Source organism: Malurus melanocephalus, unplaced genomic scaffold (assembly GCF_030028575.1).
Source record: "Malurus melanocephalus ecotype Western Australia unplaced genomic scaffold, MMel_1.1 scaffold_29, whole genome shotgun sequence".
Taxonomy (NCBI): domain Eukaryota; kingdom Metazoa; phylum Chordata; class Aves; order Passeriformes; family Maluridae; genus Malurus; species Malurus melanocephalus.
The window spans coordinates 2,602,977-2,617,308 of NW_026623261.1; the positions used below are offsets into that span (position 1 = coordinate 2,602,977).

Consider the following 14,332-nt stretch of genomic DNA (forward strand, 5'->3'; position numbering starts at 1 on the left):
CTCCTTTTCAAGCCCAGATTTATCAGGTTTTAAAAATCAGTATATGCAAAAAGAACCCATACAATAATTACATATGTTTCAGATTTTGCTGACAGTATTTCCATTCAGAATTCAAGTAGGATTAGTTATTTAAAGGGATGGGATACAATTGTCAATAGATCTGAGACTGCATTATAAACCATGTCTGGTAGAAAAGACAGTCACTGAAGTCACCTACGTACTGCTCTGTATAACTTCAAAACTTGCCATGATTATTTTTCYAGTAAAGATGATAATTTTTGGCAAAATCTTTCAGCCATTTTCAATTCATAGAAAGATAATTTTTGCTAGTTGTTTAACACTTGTCTTTTTCAGTCCTTCCCTTCCAAATGTTCTAAATGCTCTTAAACCACTAAAAGGGAGATTCACTACAAGGTTTGACTTATTTATTGAATAGTCTGAAACACGTTTGTGTGTATTTAAAAAGATCTTTATGTATATYGAAAAATATCTTTAAGATTTGCTAAATAGGTTCACATCTTTGTACCTCTAGGCTCTGTCATTTTCTAATTTCAGAGAGCAAACTTGGCTTGCACTTTGTTAGCATTGAGCACCACAGAATTTATATTTCAAACACTTATCAAAGAGATAATGGTCTCTGAAGACTCTGACCAGTTGCTTGATCTTCTTGCGCAACAACTGTGAAACCATGAAGTCCATCACAGAGTTGCTTAAACCAAACAAGACAGCCAAGATCATCTTAAATACCAGCCATTTCAGTATAGCAGGAATCCTACATGGGTTGAAAGTGAACATTTGTCTTTGATGAGGCATGATAACCCATAATCTTCTCCTTCAGTTAGTTGTATAAGCCCAGGTTATATAACTCTAAAATTACAAGTGAGCTAATGAAACTGTTACCTTTAGAATATACTTCTGAAAATTCTTAGGGAAATTAATCACCATGCAATGAATCCCTCTGAAATTTAATGGAAAGGAAATTAGCTGACATCTATACAATGTGCCTTTAAGCACCTCCTGATGCTGAATACACTGAAACATCATGAAAAAGGAAAAAATGCAAACTGAAGAGCTTCCAGTTTTCTCCTAATTTTTCATTAACACAGAAAAACTTACAACTCTATCTTGGAACTAGGAGAAGTTACTCTTCTCATCCCAATATAGATCCTATACTGTCTCTGTTGGAAAATGTAGAGGCTCAGTTTTAACAGCAGTAATAACACCAGTTCACCATACCACATAGATAAAAAGAGCATGGAAAGGATCTACTAGAACTTGGACAGGATATGTTCTATCGTGAAGCATTTCAGCTTAGCAATAACTCCTCACCTCTCCTGCTCTGAAAACATGCAATGCAGTAGACAGAAGAGTGTGGAGTTGTGCCCTCCCTGCCTTGTTTTATGGCCACCTCTTTAGGCATCTCATCTGCARCTGCTGTGACTGTGAGCTGTGGCAGATCCATTCCTTTCACCATTCTCTCTTCAGGTGCATCTTTCTTTTGATGTCAGCTTTCTTTCTGCATGCATCTGTTCTGGCAAAAAGACACGTAACTTATGACATATAYCTAGAATGAGGCAAGACTAGTTTTGGTTTCTTCATCAGAAACTCTATTCTTCCCTCCGATAATTCACTTTCCTTCCTATTGTTTCACTTTGTCCTTCAACACAGTCAATATTATCTGACAAAGTAAATAATATAGCTTTCAAAAGATATTCAAATCCCACACATATTGTACCCAAACAATGTTTTTTTTTTCTTTTGTTGTTTGTTTGGTTTTGTTTTATCTTGTTGTTTGTTGTTTTGTTTTTTGGGTTTTTTTAAGTTAAGATTAAAAACAAAATCCTTTCTCTACATGAGATTCATTCATATAATTGTTGGGGGGTAGGGGAGCACTGTGCTATCGAATAACAAGTACAGTGTGAAAAATAATGCATAGCTCTTTTGATCCTGGAATATTTTGGTGGCGTCCAGCATCATCTTTATGGAGAACTGCAAAATAAAATGTTTKCAATTCATTGCACCTCACTTAGATWCCCGAAAGTTAATTGCCAAAYTTTAACCTTTAGCTGTCTTTATAGCCAATGGTATGAAATGGAGGCCTCCAGAGGACAATTTTGTCCTAAGAAAGATGCCTAAGATAGAAAAGATGAATCACCCTTTGAAGGTACCAATTTCTCTCCATTGACTATAAATGGATCCCTCGGGTGACTTAYCTAGATATAACTATCTGAAAGTTAACTTTTAAATGTCTAGTAGTCAGAGAGCCTACATGCATTCAAGAAGTATGCTGCAAATGTGCAAGCAAGAATTTTGTTCTGAAGGAAGACTTGAAATGACAAGTTTTSTATAAGATTTCAAAGGATATTATCAGGAGCAGCTGCTGATTCAATCAMGGAAACAGTGGGGTAAAAATATGAATACCAATTGCTATGGTATTTTGGGAGTGAGTGAAAGAGGAAAAGAATAAACAGAGAGGGAAATATTTTCTTGAAAAAATGTGAAGGATATTCCCTATCCAAATGATCCCAACAAAAAGGACCTAAAAAAATTTAGCATATGAAAAAAAGTTTGGGCTTTACAGCTTCCACTTTCATAGAATTTAAGATTTTGAACTTTTATTGTATGCACACAACATTCAATATTCTTTTTTGTTTTTTAATTTCTGTTAGATCCATTTATAGGTCCAATGGAAAGACAAGGTAAGTTATTTCCCAAAAAAATCATGTAGGATGCATTGAGCACAAGGCTTTGAACTCATGACAGTGAATCCCAGGAACCTTTGTCCTAAAAAAAAAAAAAAAAAAAAAAAAAAAAAAAAACCTCTCTAAAGGATAGCGGATCTTCCCTGGGAAAACCAAAGGAAAGGAAGAATCAGAACTTACCAAAGCATTGTTGGTTTAAAATAATCTTTATCTCCAGTATTGCAGTTTTTTTGTTCCAGTATTTCTCATAATTATAGCCATGACGCTTAGCTCCAAGTGATTTCAGTGGGTGTGAAATAAACAGGATTTGGGAGCCAACACCTCTGCACCTTGGGCCCTACTCTGATATTTGATCTAATAAAATCTCTCAGTTCTTTTCCCTCTAACTTCAAACTGCATTATTGAAATTCTAACTTCTGAAAAGCAGCTATGGATTCTCTGTCTTAGGTGACTGTCAAGTATAGACATGACAGGAAACATAATCATTAACTTCTTGTTTTTCTCATTCCAGCAAAAAGACACAGAGCTATGATACCACTTTGTGGCTTGGGGGCARAGATATCTGGATTTAGTTTGACTTCCAGTGATTTCTATATTAAACATATTCATTATGCACAAATATCTGTAATTGTGACAGATTATAGTATCTRTGATTTGATTTTATCCATGTTAGGCTGTTTTTGTATTGCAAAAAGTGGCATAGGCTTTCTTTCTTGAAGAAAACATAAAGTATTAGCATTCTTGCAGCAATCACTTTTAGCTTTTCTGACTTGAGAACTGAAAGGTTCTTAGATGTAGTTGGACTAAGGATGGTTGAAAAATTATATGTACAGATACCCAAATACAAAGAACATAAATTACTGAGCAGTGCTCACATGGCATGTCAGTGTCTATTGCTTTTCTTCATAACAGCTTGTAAGTCCCCTCTGTTCTGTTTAATTTTCAGCTGCAAGTATTCAGTTGCAGTGTTTTCATTTTTAATTGGATACTTCATACTGTGAAAAAAATGCATCTAYACCAAAGCCTGATATTCATGTTAATTATGCTGGGGACTATTGTATATTATACCAATTTATTAAAGGTTATTTGGGGAGACAGAGAAAGACTGAATATGTCTTTTCATTTTATAATCTGTCTTTACCGTCCTTTTGTACTCCATTCTGCAGCAATAACTATAATAACCCATCATTACCACACAATAACCCATAATTTTCACTGTCCTGGTACTTGGTTCTTTGAGATCCATTTTTCGATATTTCTAAAGCTAACATGTAGGTTTATTTTTACCTGCTAACTGCCCGTGATAAATAATGGGAGGAAGTGGAGGCAGCAAATTCAATTTTCAATTTTTTCAATTCGATTTCATTTTAATGTCAGGAAAGGCTGTATGACTTCTTATTTAATGTATAATGACAAAACTGTTAATTCTTAACTCCTTAATGACTTCAGTCTTCTGAACATAAAAATTAGAGCAGTTTTCACAAATATAGATTGAGCTAAAGAGGGATTTTGTGATAAAAATCTCTGCAAGGGAATTCTCAACAGATATATTTTTGTAGATTAACTGCAAGCTCTGTCACGTAGCCAAAATACATTGCATGCATTTTTGGACCCATAATAACTACTTTCAGTCAAAAAAAACAAAACACAGTTAGCTCTACCCATACCTCCCTTGCCTACCTCATTTGTACACTTGTTATGAACACTTGCATGTATGGGATACAAACCCACAGGAAAAGAAAAAAATATATCAAGCAAATTCCCAGCTGTGACTTGAATTGGATTTGGTGGCTGAGTGAAAACACAGCAACTGATGTTCACACAAACTCCAGGAGTCTCCAACAATTATTCTCACACCTGTTTAGTTACCAAATCGAGTATTTTGTATTCAGAAATATCACTAAACCATGGCAGAAATTTGGAAATAGATGATCTTYAAGGTCCCTTCCAATCCTAATCTTTCTATTATTCATTCTAAATAAATATMCATATGTATATGTATGTTCATACAGGCACATATATGTAGCATCTATTATATTATTACTACATATAAATATATACCTAATGATCCATCATYMAAAACAATGATGGACTCAAATATCYATGTATTAAAAATARAAGGCTATCAAGTTGCTGCTGCTTTTTGTTTGGTGCCTTSAGAAGAGAAATTTAATCGTTTCCTCTACTCCAAAAGAACATTTAGCATATCAGTCTGCATCCTGCCTTCCTACACCCWCATTTTTAACCTCCTGGTCCTTGCTTTCAGCTTAATAGATGGATGGCCTCCCAAGGTTGTTCCACGATTAGTAAAGGCCTTGTTCCATTGTGTGTTTAGGGAGTATCTCACAATAATGTGCTTTACTCACAAGTTAGACTCTGTGAAGAGTTCCAAAATTATTTGTGATATTTGTAATGGATTTTGCATACACAGATATAGTGGAACATAGATTTGGCATTATCCATGTAATCTCTCCTTTTTTTCTTTTCTTAGGCATCATAAAAGTCAGTGACTGATAGTCAACATAAAGWAATATTAAAATTTCAATGATTGCATTGCTACTGGTAATCACTGTATACACTCTAGCATAGATTTTTCTTAAGTAATATGATCAGCCTTATGCAAAATCAGAGTTTCATTWTATRTTGTGCAATTAACCATTTAATAAAGAGACACATCCTGAATGCAATTAAAAAACTGAAATATATATTGGCTACTAAAACATACCTTCATAAGARACTTACTTATTTTATTATCCATTAATTCTGTCTTCCCCTGTCAAAAATTCRGATCCAAATAGGTCATTAAGACCCTGTTTAAACTATTTTTTCCAATTTGACATAATTTTGTTATTACTTTAAAGACTTKTGGCCATATGTAGATTATTAAATCAAGCTCAACTGAATTATTCTTTCTTTGAAGGTGATTTTTTTTTTTTCTCTCAGAGAAAGATCCACATACAGTACACTTCCTCAAGGTCAAAATAGACTGGCTGTATCTCAGCTATCAATTGGGAGTGGTCCCTGGCCCCTGCCAAATCCCAAACCCAGCCAATGAATTTTTTGTGACACTGCTGCTTGGCACAAGTCATAGTTCACAGAGGCTGTTCAAAAACATGGTACAGGGTACATCAGTCTGAATTCCAGAGCCCAGTAATGTTCCAGGAACCATTTAATTGCCAGTGTGCTTGAAATCCTTGTGTCACAGTGTGTTCCTTAGGAAAGAATKCCTATATGGGGCATCARTCTAACAACTAWTTCATTCCAGAAAATGAGCATTTGCATTGTTTTGYATTGTTACRCAATCTCACCTCTTGATCCTCAGCTGTTCTTTCTTGATGAAAAAAGGTTTGCTCATGGTTTTTTTTTGTGCACACATGTTAAGCAGAGAAACTTTTCCTCAGAATAATCACAGCCGCATGTCTGCAGAGTAATGGCTGATAGATGGGGAGGGCTCACCTTTAACTTGCAGAGACTCACATGCCAAAACTGGAAGCCTGGACAAAATGGCTGGGSTCCATTACGTTTTCAGTCCTCTAAAAGCATATTTGGCAGTCCTGCCTCATTCTGCTGATCCATGTCTYGTTCCAACATTCATTAAACCTTTTATTGGAATTTATTTTTCATAATGAATGACTCTGCAAAGACACTTACTTTACTTGAATTATTTTTACTATCACTAGAGAATGATGTCACATCTGAGCAGAATGAGATCTGTCTGAAGACATTTTGCTRCACTGAGAAATGCTGTAACAAAATGTTGGTGCTCTTGGGCTGTCAGATTGCTTCTGTTCAAGTGACTGGAATATGGATATGAGGAGAGGAACAGTCATGAGAATGGTATTTCCACATATTGCMCTCTGTGATGGCATTATTTCTGTCCCTATCCATCTGGAATATTCACTAGTCCGAAATGCCTGTAGTAGAATCAAAATAATGATAATAATAATTATTATAGTAATAATTTTACACGATTTTTCTCTTTTTACTCAGAAATATAGATTTAGACACTTAATATATTAAGGGTGCTCCAGACAAATTGAATCAGAAGAACAGGGAAGAAAGAAAAATTACATAATTTGATATTATCATAAAAAAWCAATTTGTACATAATATTCAAACATGATGTTTTTGACACACATAGAAAGACATTTCCTAGATTGAGAAAAGGTAATTAAAGTTTGTCTTGTATTCCTCATCATGCAATAAAAATAATCTAAAATATTAATAAACCAAGCCAGAATWAATTTCTTCAAGACATCTCAAGCAATTTGATAAACACTGATGACAGAAGTTTCCCAGAGCTTGAGGACTGTAGCTGATTTTAAATGAAGCATTCATGTTAACATMTAGTGTCCTAGTCCTTCCATTCATCCTTGCAGCCTATTTCCTTCTTTTCAGGCTGTGGAGGAAGGTACTCATGTCTTAAGGAGAAGTTTTTTTTTCTCCTGGTGAGAGCATTCCAGTGAGCTTAAATCCAAAACATTTCCCTATTTCAGTTTTCATCAGATGTAATTTGCTGTCAGCTGTTTACAATACCATATATGAAGGAGATACCTATAGCACAACTACATGGACAGATTACAGATGGAAATGTTGTGGATCAACTGCAGGGACAGCCTAGCATAGAAATGCATGCACATTTTTGTTCTTTCAAATACATCTTTTGGAGAAATAAAAACCAGATTTTTTTTTTTTTTTTTTTTTTTTTTTTTTTTGTAAAGCAGCTTAAATGAACTTTTGTGGCTTATCTCATAGTGGAAAAACGAAGGCTACACATTTGAAATGAGAAGCAAATAACTGTGCAGTGCTCTTTGTGGCTGCATTTTTAAAGCTGTGAGATAAGTGTATGTCCAGTAATAATAGAGGTAATCTGGATAATAACTTCTCGTGATTCATGGACTAATCTGATTGTCCAATGGGAGCATTAAAAACATTCTGCCTTCCTCTCATTTACATCATGGATATGTGTCCAACTGGCCACTGCTGGAGTCAAGATAGGAGACAGCATTAATCCTAATGGTCTGCTTTGTTGAAGCCAATCCCTTATTTCTATTTATGAGTTGTCTGCACTAGAGAAAACCACTTGTGCTTTATAACTTAAAGAGGAGAGGAAAAAGGGAAAGGAAAGAAATTTGACTTAGGTTATCCCCTTTAACATATTTCATCAAAAGAATGGATAAAATATTTATTCATCTACTGTCCTTTGCATTCCCATCAAAGTGAATAGAAAGACATTTAATAAGACATGGARACATTAAAGAAGCCTTTTATCAGAGTGGATGGGAACCTGCTCAGAACAAACATTTTGGCCTAAGGGAAAGTTTTTGATCTGTGAAGCTGAAGCTTTTCCTGCTTAAAACRCTCTCATATTGGATCATGTGGTCAATTTGCATGAAATAAATGATTTGCTTAAAACTTGTAAAGCTATAAAATAGAACTTGACAAGTCATTAGCAGTAAGTGGCATCAYACTGGCATTATGAGCACACTGGTGCAATCATTAGAAAAATGCTGCTACAGCAAAGAGCAGGAAGATAATGGGGCCAGCCTACAATGTGACCTAGAAGAGTTAGATCATTGCCCCACGCTGTAGATAGCACACTGCCATCCAAATTATTGACTATCCTTCTTCATTACTCATCTTCATTGCTCAACATTCCCAGGCACTGCCCTTTATCCTCTTTCACACAAAACAATTAGTCCAAGCTATAAAAATTTAGATTTTKTCTATCTGAGTTTAGGTGGTCTAGTTTTGGAAAGAGGGTAAAAAAAGGGAGAAAAGAATTCAGAAAAAGAAAATAACTAATCTTTAGTCTAGGATTTTGATCAAATGTAAAAGAAAGAATATGATTACACATAATTCATTAATTGTTATGTTGGGTTTTGTTTTCATTCTGAACTAGAATTTAAATCTATGAAGTTTCTGTAYGTTGACAGAGGTTATGGATGGAACTTTTCTATTCTAGTTGGCAACAAAGGTATTCAGCAGCTCATTAGTTCAGTTTGCAGCTTCAAAGATTTTCTTTTTCAGACACAAAGTGTTTAGAAAATCATGGCTAAACATCTGGATTCCTGAGGTTTGCCTAACATTCTTTTTAAGGCTATAGTAATTCTGTGATGAGATTRGTAAATATCCACTTGGRTTTATTGTYAAGACAGGAAATACGTGGAAAATGTAAAATTATTACCATTTGTTGCAAAGWRCCTTCAAYAYATTGGTTTTATCAATCTATCAACATTTTGTCAGCRGCTCAGGCACAAGTCKAATTCRAGCAGCTCTCTGTGTGATATTTTATACAAATTACTGGATGAACAGAACCACATGCTTGCAAATTATGTGCCTGCAATTGTACATATGCTGATGAGAAGCAATAACATTAAGACCTCGATGCTCAAATCCCACTGATGTCTTCAAAATGATGTTTTTCTCATGCATTCCCCATGAGTATACACACCTTTGCAAAATGAGAGGGGTAAGTAAGATACTGCTATTTCCAAGGCCCATTAAAATCTTAATTTCTCTTCTGAGTCTACCATCAAGCATGAGGCATGGCTTTGAGTTTCTGATATGAAGTTAGAGCTGAGATTTAACAGCCTGATTGCACRTGGACTCTGGTGCAGTGAATGTATGCTGGTGCATATGACTGAATCAACATTATATTTAACTACTTAATTTTATTTCTAAGGTTATAAAAAAATTGTACTTTCCAAATGAAAATGATAGGAGAGCTACTGAGATTAAATGCCAGTGAAATAACTTTAAAAAAAATAAGTAGACTGCAAGTATGTCACAAACTAGAAAATAAGGATATCATGAGAGTACATTAAATATGTTCGTGAATCTCTGGAGAAATTGTCATAAATGTTTTGTACAAATCATGATATCTGCACAGTTCAGAAAGCCCCATCTGAACACTCTGAGACAGTAGAGGTGTTTCAGTCAGCAGCTGGAATCAGAACCTCATCAGTGTTTACAACGCATGACCTGGCTGATATTGGCTAATTAAGAATAATCCTTAAGGATAAGAAACATCATCATTTTTGCTCCTGGTGTTTCCAGGAGCTCATAATAAATGGACTTGAGGGAGCAACTGCAGATCATTTGTTTGACAGAAGAAAATAAGACTTTATTGTAGAAAAGGCATCATGAATATGTAACCTTATTATCATATTATTATCTTTCTCTTTTGAGTCTAATGAAGAAAAACAGAACTGTAAGTATTTCAGCATWTATTTGAGTCACTTGGACTTCATTTACTTCAAATGTGACTCTTAAAAATAAATTACTGTATTTGTTGAGAAATAAATTTCCTTCTTATGGTGTCTGAAAGGTAGTAGCTTTCATGCACAATGTAATATTTTTAACATGAATAATTTTGAAGGGAGCTCAGCCTCCCAGTCAAATGGCTCAGCCTGTTGGTGAATAAATTTTCTGTGCTTCTTAACCTGTATATTTAGGTGCAGGACATAAGGAACTCGTACCACCACCTCGTCTTCTTCTGGAACACAGTCCAAGAAAGAAACCTGCAGCTACTGAAGGCAAGTTTGAGTTTTACCACCTCTATTGGCTTCTACTCATTAACTTGACTGTCTGTTGTAATGGATATCTTTTTGGGTTTGTTTTTTTTTGTTTGTTTGTTTTTTTTGTTGTTGTTTTGTGGTTTTTTGTTGTTTTTTTTTTGTAAATATAACCCATGTTAGAAAAGTGATCACATTTCTAAACCTGAGACAGGAATGACACACTGACAACTGACATATGCATGACAAGACCTAAATATTCCGTTTACTGGTTCCACAGATGGCTTGGGGGAATTTCCTGAGTGAAACAGATTACAGGATTGAGGCCTAATCTGTAAAATGCTTTAAATGGCGTTCAGCCATAACTTGCTAACTATAAATATAATCAACATTATCCTCTTAATACACTTTGGATTACTCTTTCAGCTATTGTTATTCAGTAATGTTTCCGTGCATTCTTTGCAAWAATGAACATCATATTTCTGGCTCTGCATTTATCAACCCTATTGCTATTGTTAAAACCACTGAAAGAGAAATACAAAGTCAGATTTTACCTTCAGAAGATTAAAATATAATCCCTGAAATTGAATTATATTATTTATAGCCTAATCATTACATAAAAAGTGGTTGAAATATGCATTTTAATTTTAAAATGAACTATGTCCAATGATTTAGAGCTACTGCTGCAATATACATTCTTGGTCTGTACACCATACAATTTAATAGTACAAAACACTTGAGTCTTTTTGTGCAATTATGTAGCAGTTTTCATACCATAATTGAGTCCTTCAGTCACACCATGGCACTTGCTAATCTCTCTCATAGAGGTCTTAGTTTYGTGTTATCCAGAAAGCAATTGCAATCTAAAAGAAAAACAGATGGGGTGACAGCAGAATAAGTAACAAGAGCTAGAAGACTTCCTGCATTTGAAAACAGAAAATGAGACTCAGGTTTTGGCAGGACTCATGACTGAAACAAAGTGTTACATTAATTAGACATTTCTGGAATGTGGTTATTGTGAATCAGAACATTTGGATAAAAATAGTTGTGCAGCTATTATCTCTTTCCTCAAAATCTCGTTACCTCAAATGAATATTTCTTTTTAAACAKGCTGTTTAAAGGAGAATAAAATTGTGGTTATTGTGACACAGTATAGCATATTAATAGATTTGCAGTCCTGCTTATTTTAAGAAAATGTTTGAGCCCAGCTTATCAGCAGAAAGAAGTCCCTGCAATGTTAAACTCTGCTATCTGCCAATTAACCATCATGGACAAAAGACATAATAGAACAAGGCTGCCACATTTGCCGTGTGATAAACCTAATCTTTAAATATAAATGTTATAAAAGATGAACTAGCATCAAATTAACACTGGGTTCTTGATTTTCAAAATCATGAAGAGTGTGCAATTACTGCAATTGCACATAGAAATGGCTATTTATGTCCAGTTACACATTTGTGTGTTTCATCAGCTCATTTCTGTGTGCAATTCAGGTAATTGAGAATGTGAATTAGACACCCATTTGGGAAACAAATTGGGGTGGGAGAGATTATCTGCTCAGAACCATATATATTACTACATTCCCTTTAAGGCTTAAGGCCAGTCTCTAGAGAGAGAGATTTGGAGGCAATGAAGAAGGCAGAATTACTTGTAMAATGTTACTGTTAAAAGCTGTTATGTTGTTCTAGCCTGTGTTTTCCACATATGAGTATGCCACAGTGCCTTAAGGAACCCTAAAACTGAAGCAGGAAAAAAAAAAAAAAAACTGAAGAGGGGAAAAAAAAGTAATTTATGGGAATATTTGGCACAATGTCAGAAGGGAAAAAGAGGAATAGGTAGACAAATTTAAATCTTTGAAACAGCTGAAAAGACATCTGCACTAAGACTTCTTAGTGCTTAGATAGCTTTATGACTGGTACATCACTAAATATCAGTGATCAGGAGAAGGGACAGATTGAAACAAAAGATTCTTCTTATAAATAAATACAATTGAAGAGAGYATCATAAGTTCTCAGAATAGAGAGCAAATAGAAGCATTTGTTAACTGAAAAATATACTTTATATAACATCAAAGCCTGGCTCACCCTCTGACAGAAGAAACTAGCTCTGAAAAAAGGTAAAACTGAAGGATGTAACAGAGTGTTTRCCACACAGAAAATTTATGAAGCCAATCTACTTACACCCTAGGCTTTCCAACTCAGCRATATTCAGACATTATATATGTAGCCATGCAGCTGGTGAAGGCTGAAAGGATCTTACTCTTTTTCTAGATTGACATGTTTTCAGTATCACTTTACTTTGCCACTGCTGCCTTAGGTAATCTTGGACCATTCTTGTTTGCTGATAAGGTGGAAATARTGGTGTGTATGTGCCAGATATCACTAAAGTTTTTAGATTATTCAATATCTTCAAATAGAAAGCTTTTTTCCTGGATAGTATCCAATGCCCTTTGGAAATCATGGTTTGCTGAATTCTTGAGGTCTTATAAAGAGAGCATATTGCTATTATGTATTAAATCTAAAACTTTCTCTCATTGTCATTGCTATTTTCTCTTCCCTCACCTCCATGGTAAATCCTTCAGGAAAGGGGTAATTATTTTAAGACCATCTCAATTTGTACACTGTATTCGAGTAGTATGCAATAAATTCCATTGAGGTGTGTGTGTGTGTGTAAGTTGAAATTTTCAGATATCTTCTGTTCAAAAAGCAAAATGCTTTGTACTTATCTGGTCAGAAATAAGAAGAACAGATAATTTCTCTCCTATTTCATGGCTGGTTGACCCTTTTCAAAGATCTTACCTTCAAACTTCAATGAAGAGTTTGAAGTTTCAGATCACCAGCAGAAGAATAAAACAAAATATAAGATCCTTTAAGAGTGAACAAAASAAAGAGGGTAAAGGAATTTGTGAAGATAAAGGTGTTGATATATAACTTCTACYTGTATTTCAAGCTTAGAAACCTTCTTTGGTAAACTAGGAAACAAAAGAACTAATTTTAAATTCTTTATCTTATCTTTTTCTGGAGCTTTCACAAGTACTTGGAAGCAGTGCTCTCAGCTTGGCTGACACTKATGTTGCCATGTCAGGACACTGGTGTCACCAGTCGTTTCAACAGATCAGTTGTCCATGATTTTGACTTTAATATGCTTCCTCTTCCTTGATTGTAGTCTTCCACACCTCTTTTAACTCCAGATTTCTTGTATTCTGTTATTCACTGGCATCCTAAAACTGCTCTGCAATTGATTCTCTGTGAGTCTCTCTCTCAGGTCTGGACTTTTTTGCTCAGCTCACAGAGTTTTACTTTCCTCCATTTCCACATTCATCTGAAAAGGATTTCGTTTTCTAACAGTCCTCCCATGTTGTCCTCTCTGAAAAGGAAGGGTGATCTCTTGGGAGGAAGCTGCAGTTCAACAAGTGTCAAAACTAAGATCAGAGGCTTAGCTAGCTTCATGTTAATTGTTCCAAAATAGTATGTCTTTGCCTTCTCACAAGAACAAAGCACCTTTGTGAAAAGTCTGTATCAAAATCCTTCTCCTGGTGGAAAGAATCTTARTACATGTTGCATATGATATCAGACATAGGCTCTGTGCCATTTGAAGAGCACTGTATCCCAAAAAAAGGTTGGAACAGCATTGTATCTGAGTACGATTTTTCAGGCTATATTGTCCCAGAAATCTACTCTTACATCTTTGAGTGGGACACCATTTATCATGGAAGAGTCATCAGCTCAAMCATTTTGATCTGTTAATGAATCATGACAAGCTCTGAAATATCCCCCTTCCTTGACTGAAGTTTACTGGCTGTTCCTTGCTTCTATTTGTGATATTAAGAGAGGCAATCCACTGCTCCCCCCCAAAAAAAAACCCAAAACCCTAAACTCTGTAACATCTTCAGACGATCTATGGGGAAAAAAGTTTTTTTTTAGGTCACTGAATCACCTAATTACAAATTTTGCAGAATGCAATAAAGTGARTTGCTGWGAAATGTGTTTAACCCCAAAACTCYTGTGGAGGATAAATTGGCAACTGCATCTATGTTGCTACATAAAATGTACACTGTCTTAAGAAGAATTTCTAGTCTATACCTTTGTTCATGAATATRACATTAGGGGAAGT

The 14,332-nt window shown here is 35.0% G+C and overlaps 1 protein-coding gene across 1 annotated transcript in view; it reads left to right on the forward strand.

Annotated features, from left to right (window-relative positions):
* Positions 1-14,332, forward strand: part of TRDN (triadin) — a 250,735-nt gene that overhangs the window by 122,771 nt on the left and 113,632 nt on the right. The window contains 1 exon segment of the mRNA XM_057363578.1: positions 10,166-10,240. Coding sequence (XP_057219561.1) covers positions 10,166-10,240 — 75 coding nt within the window.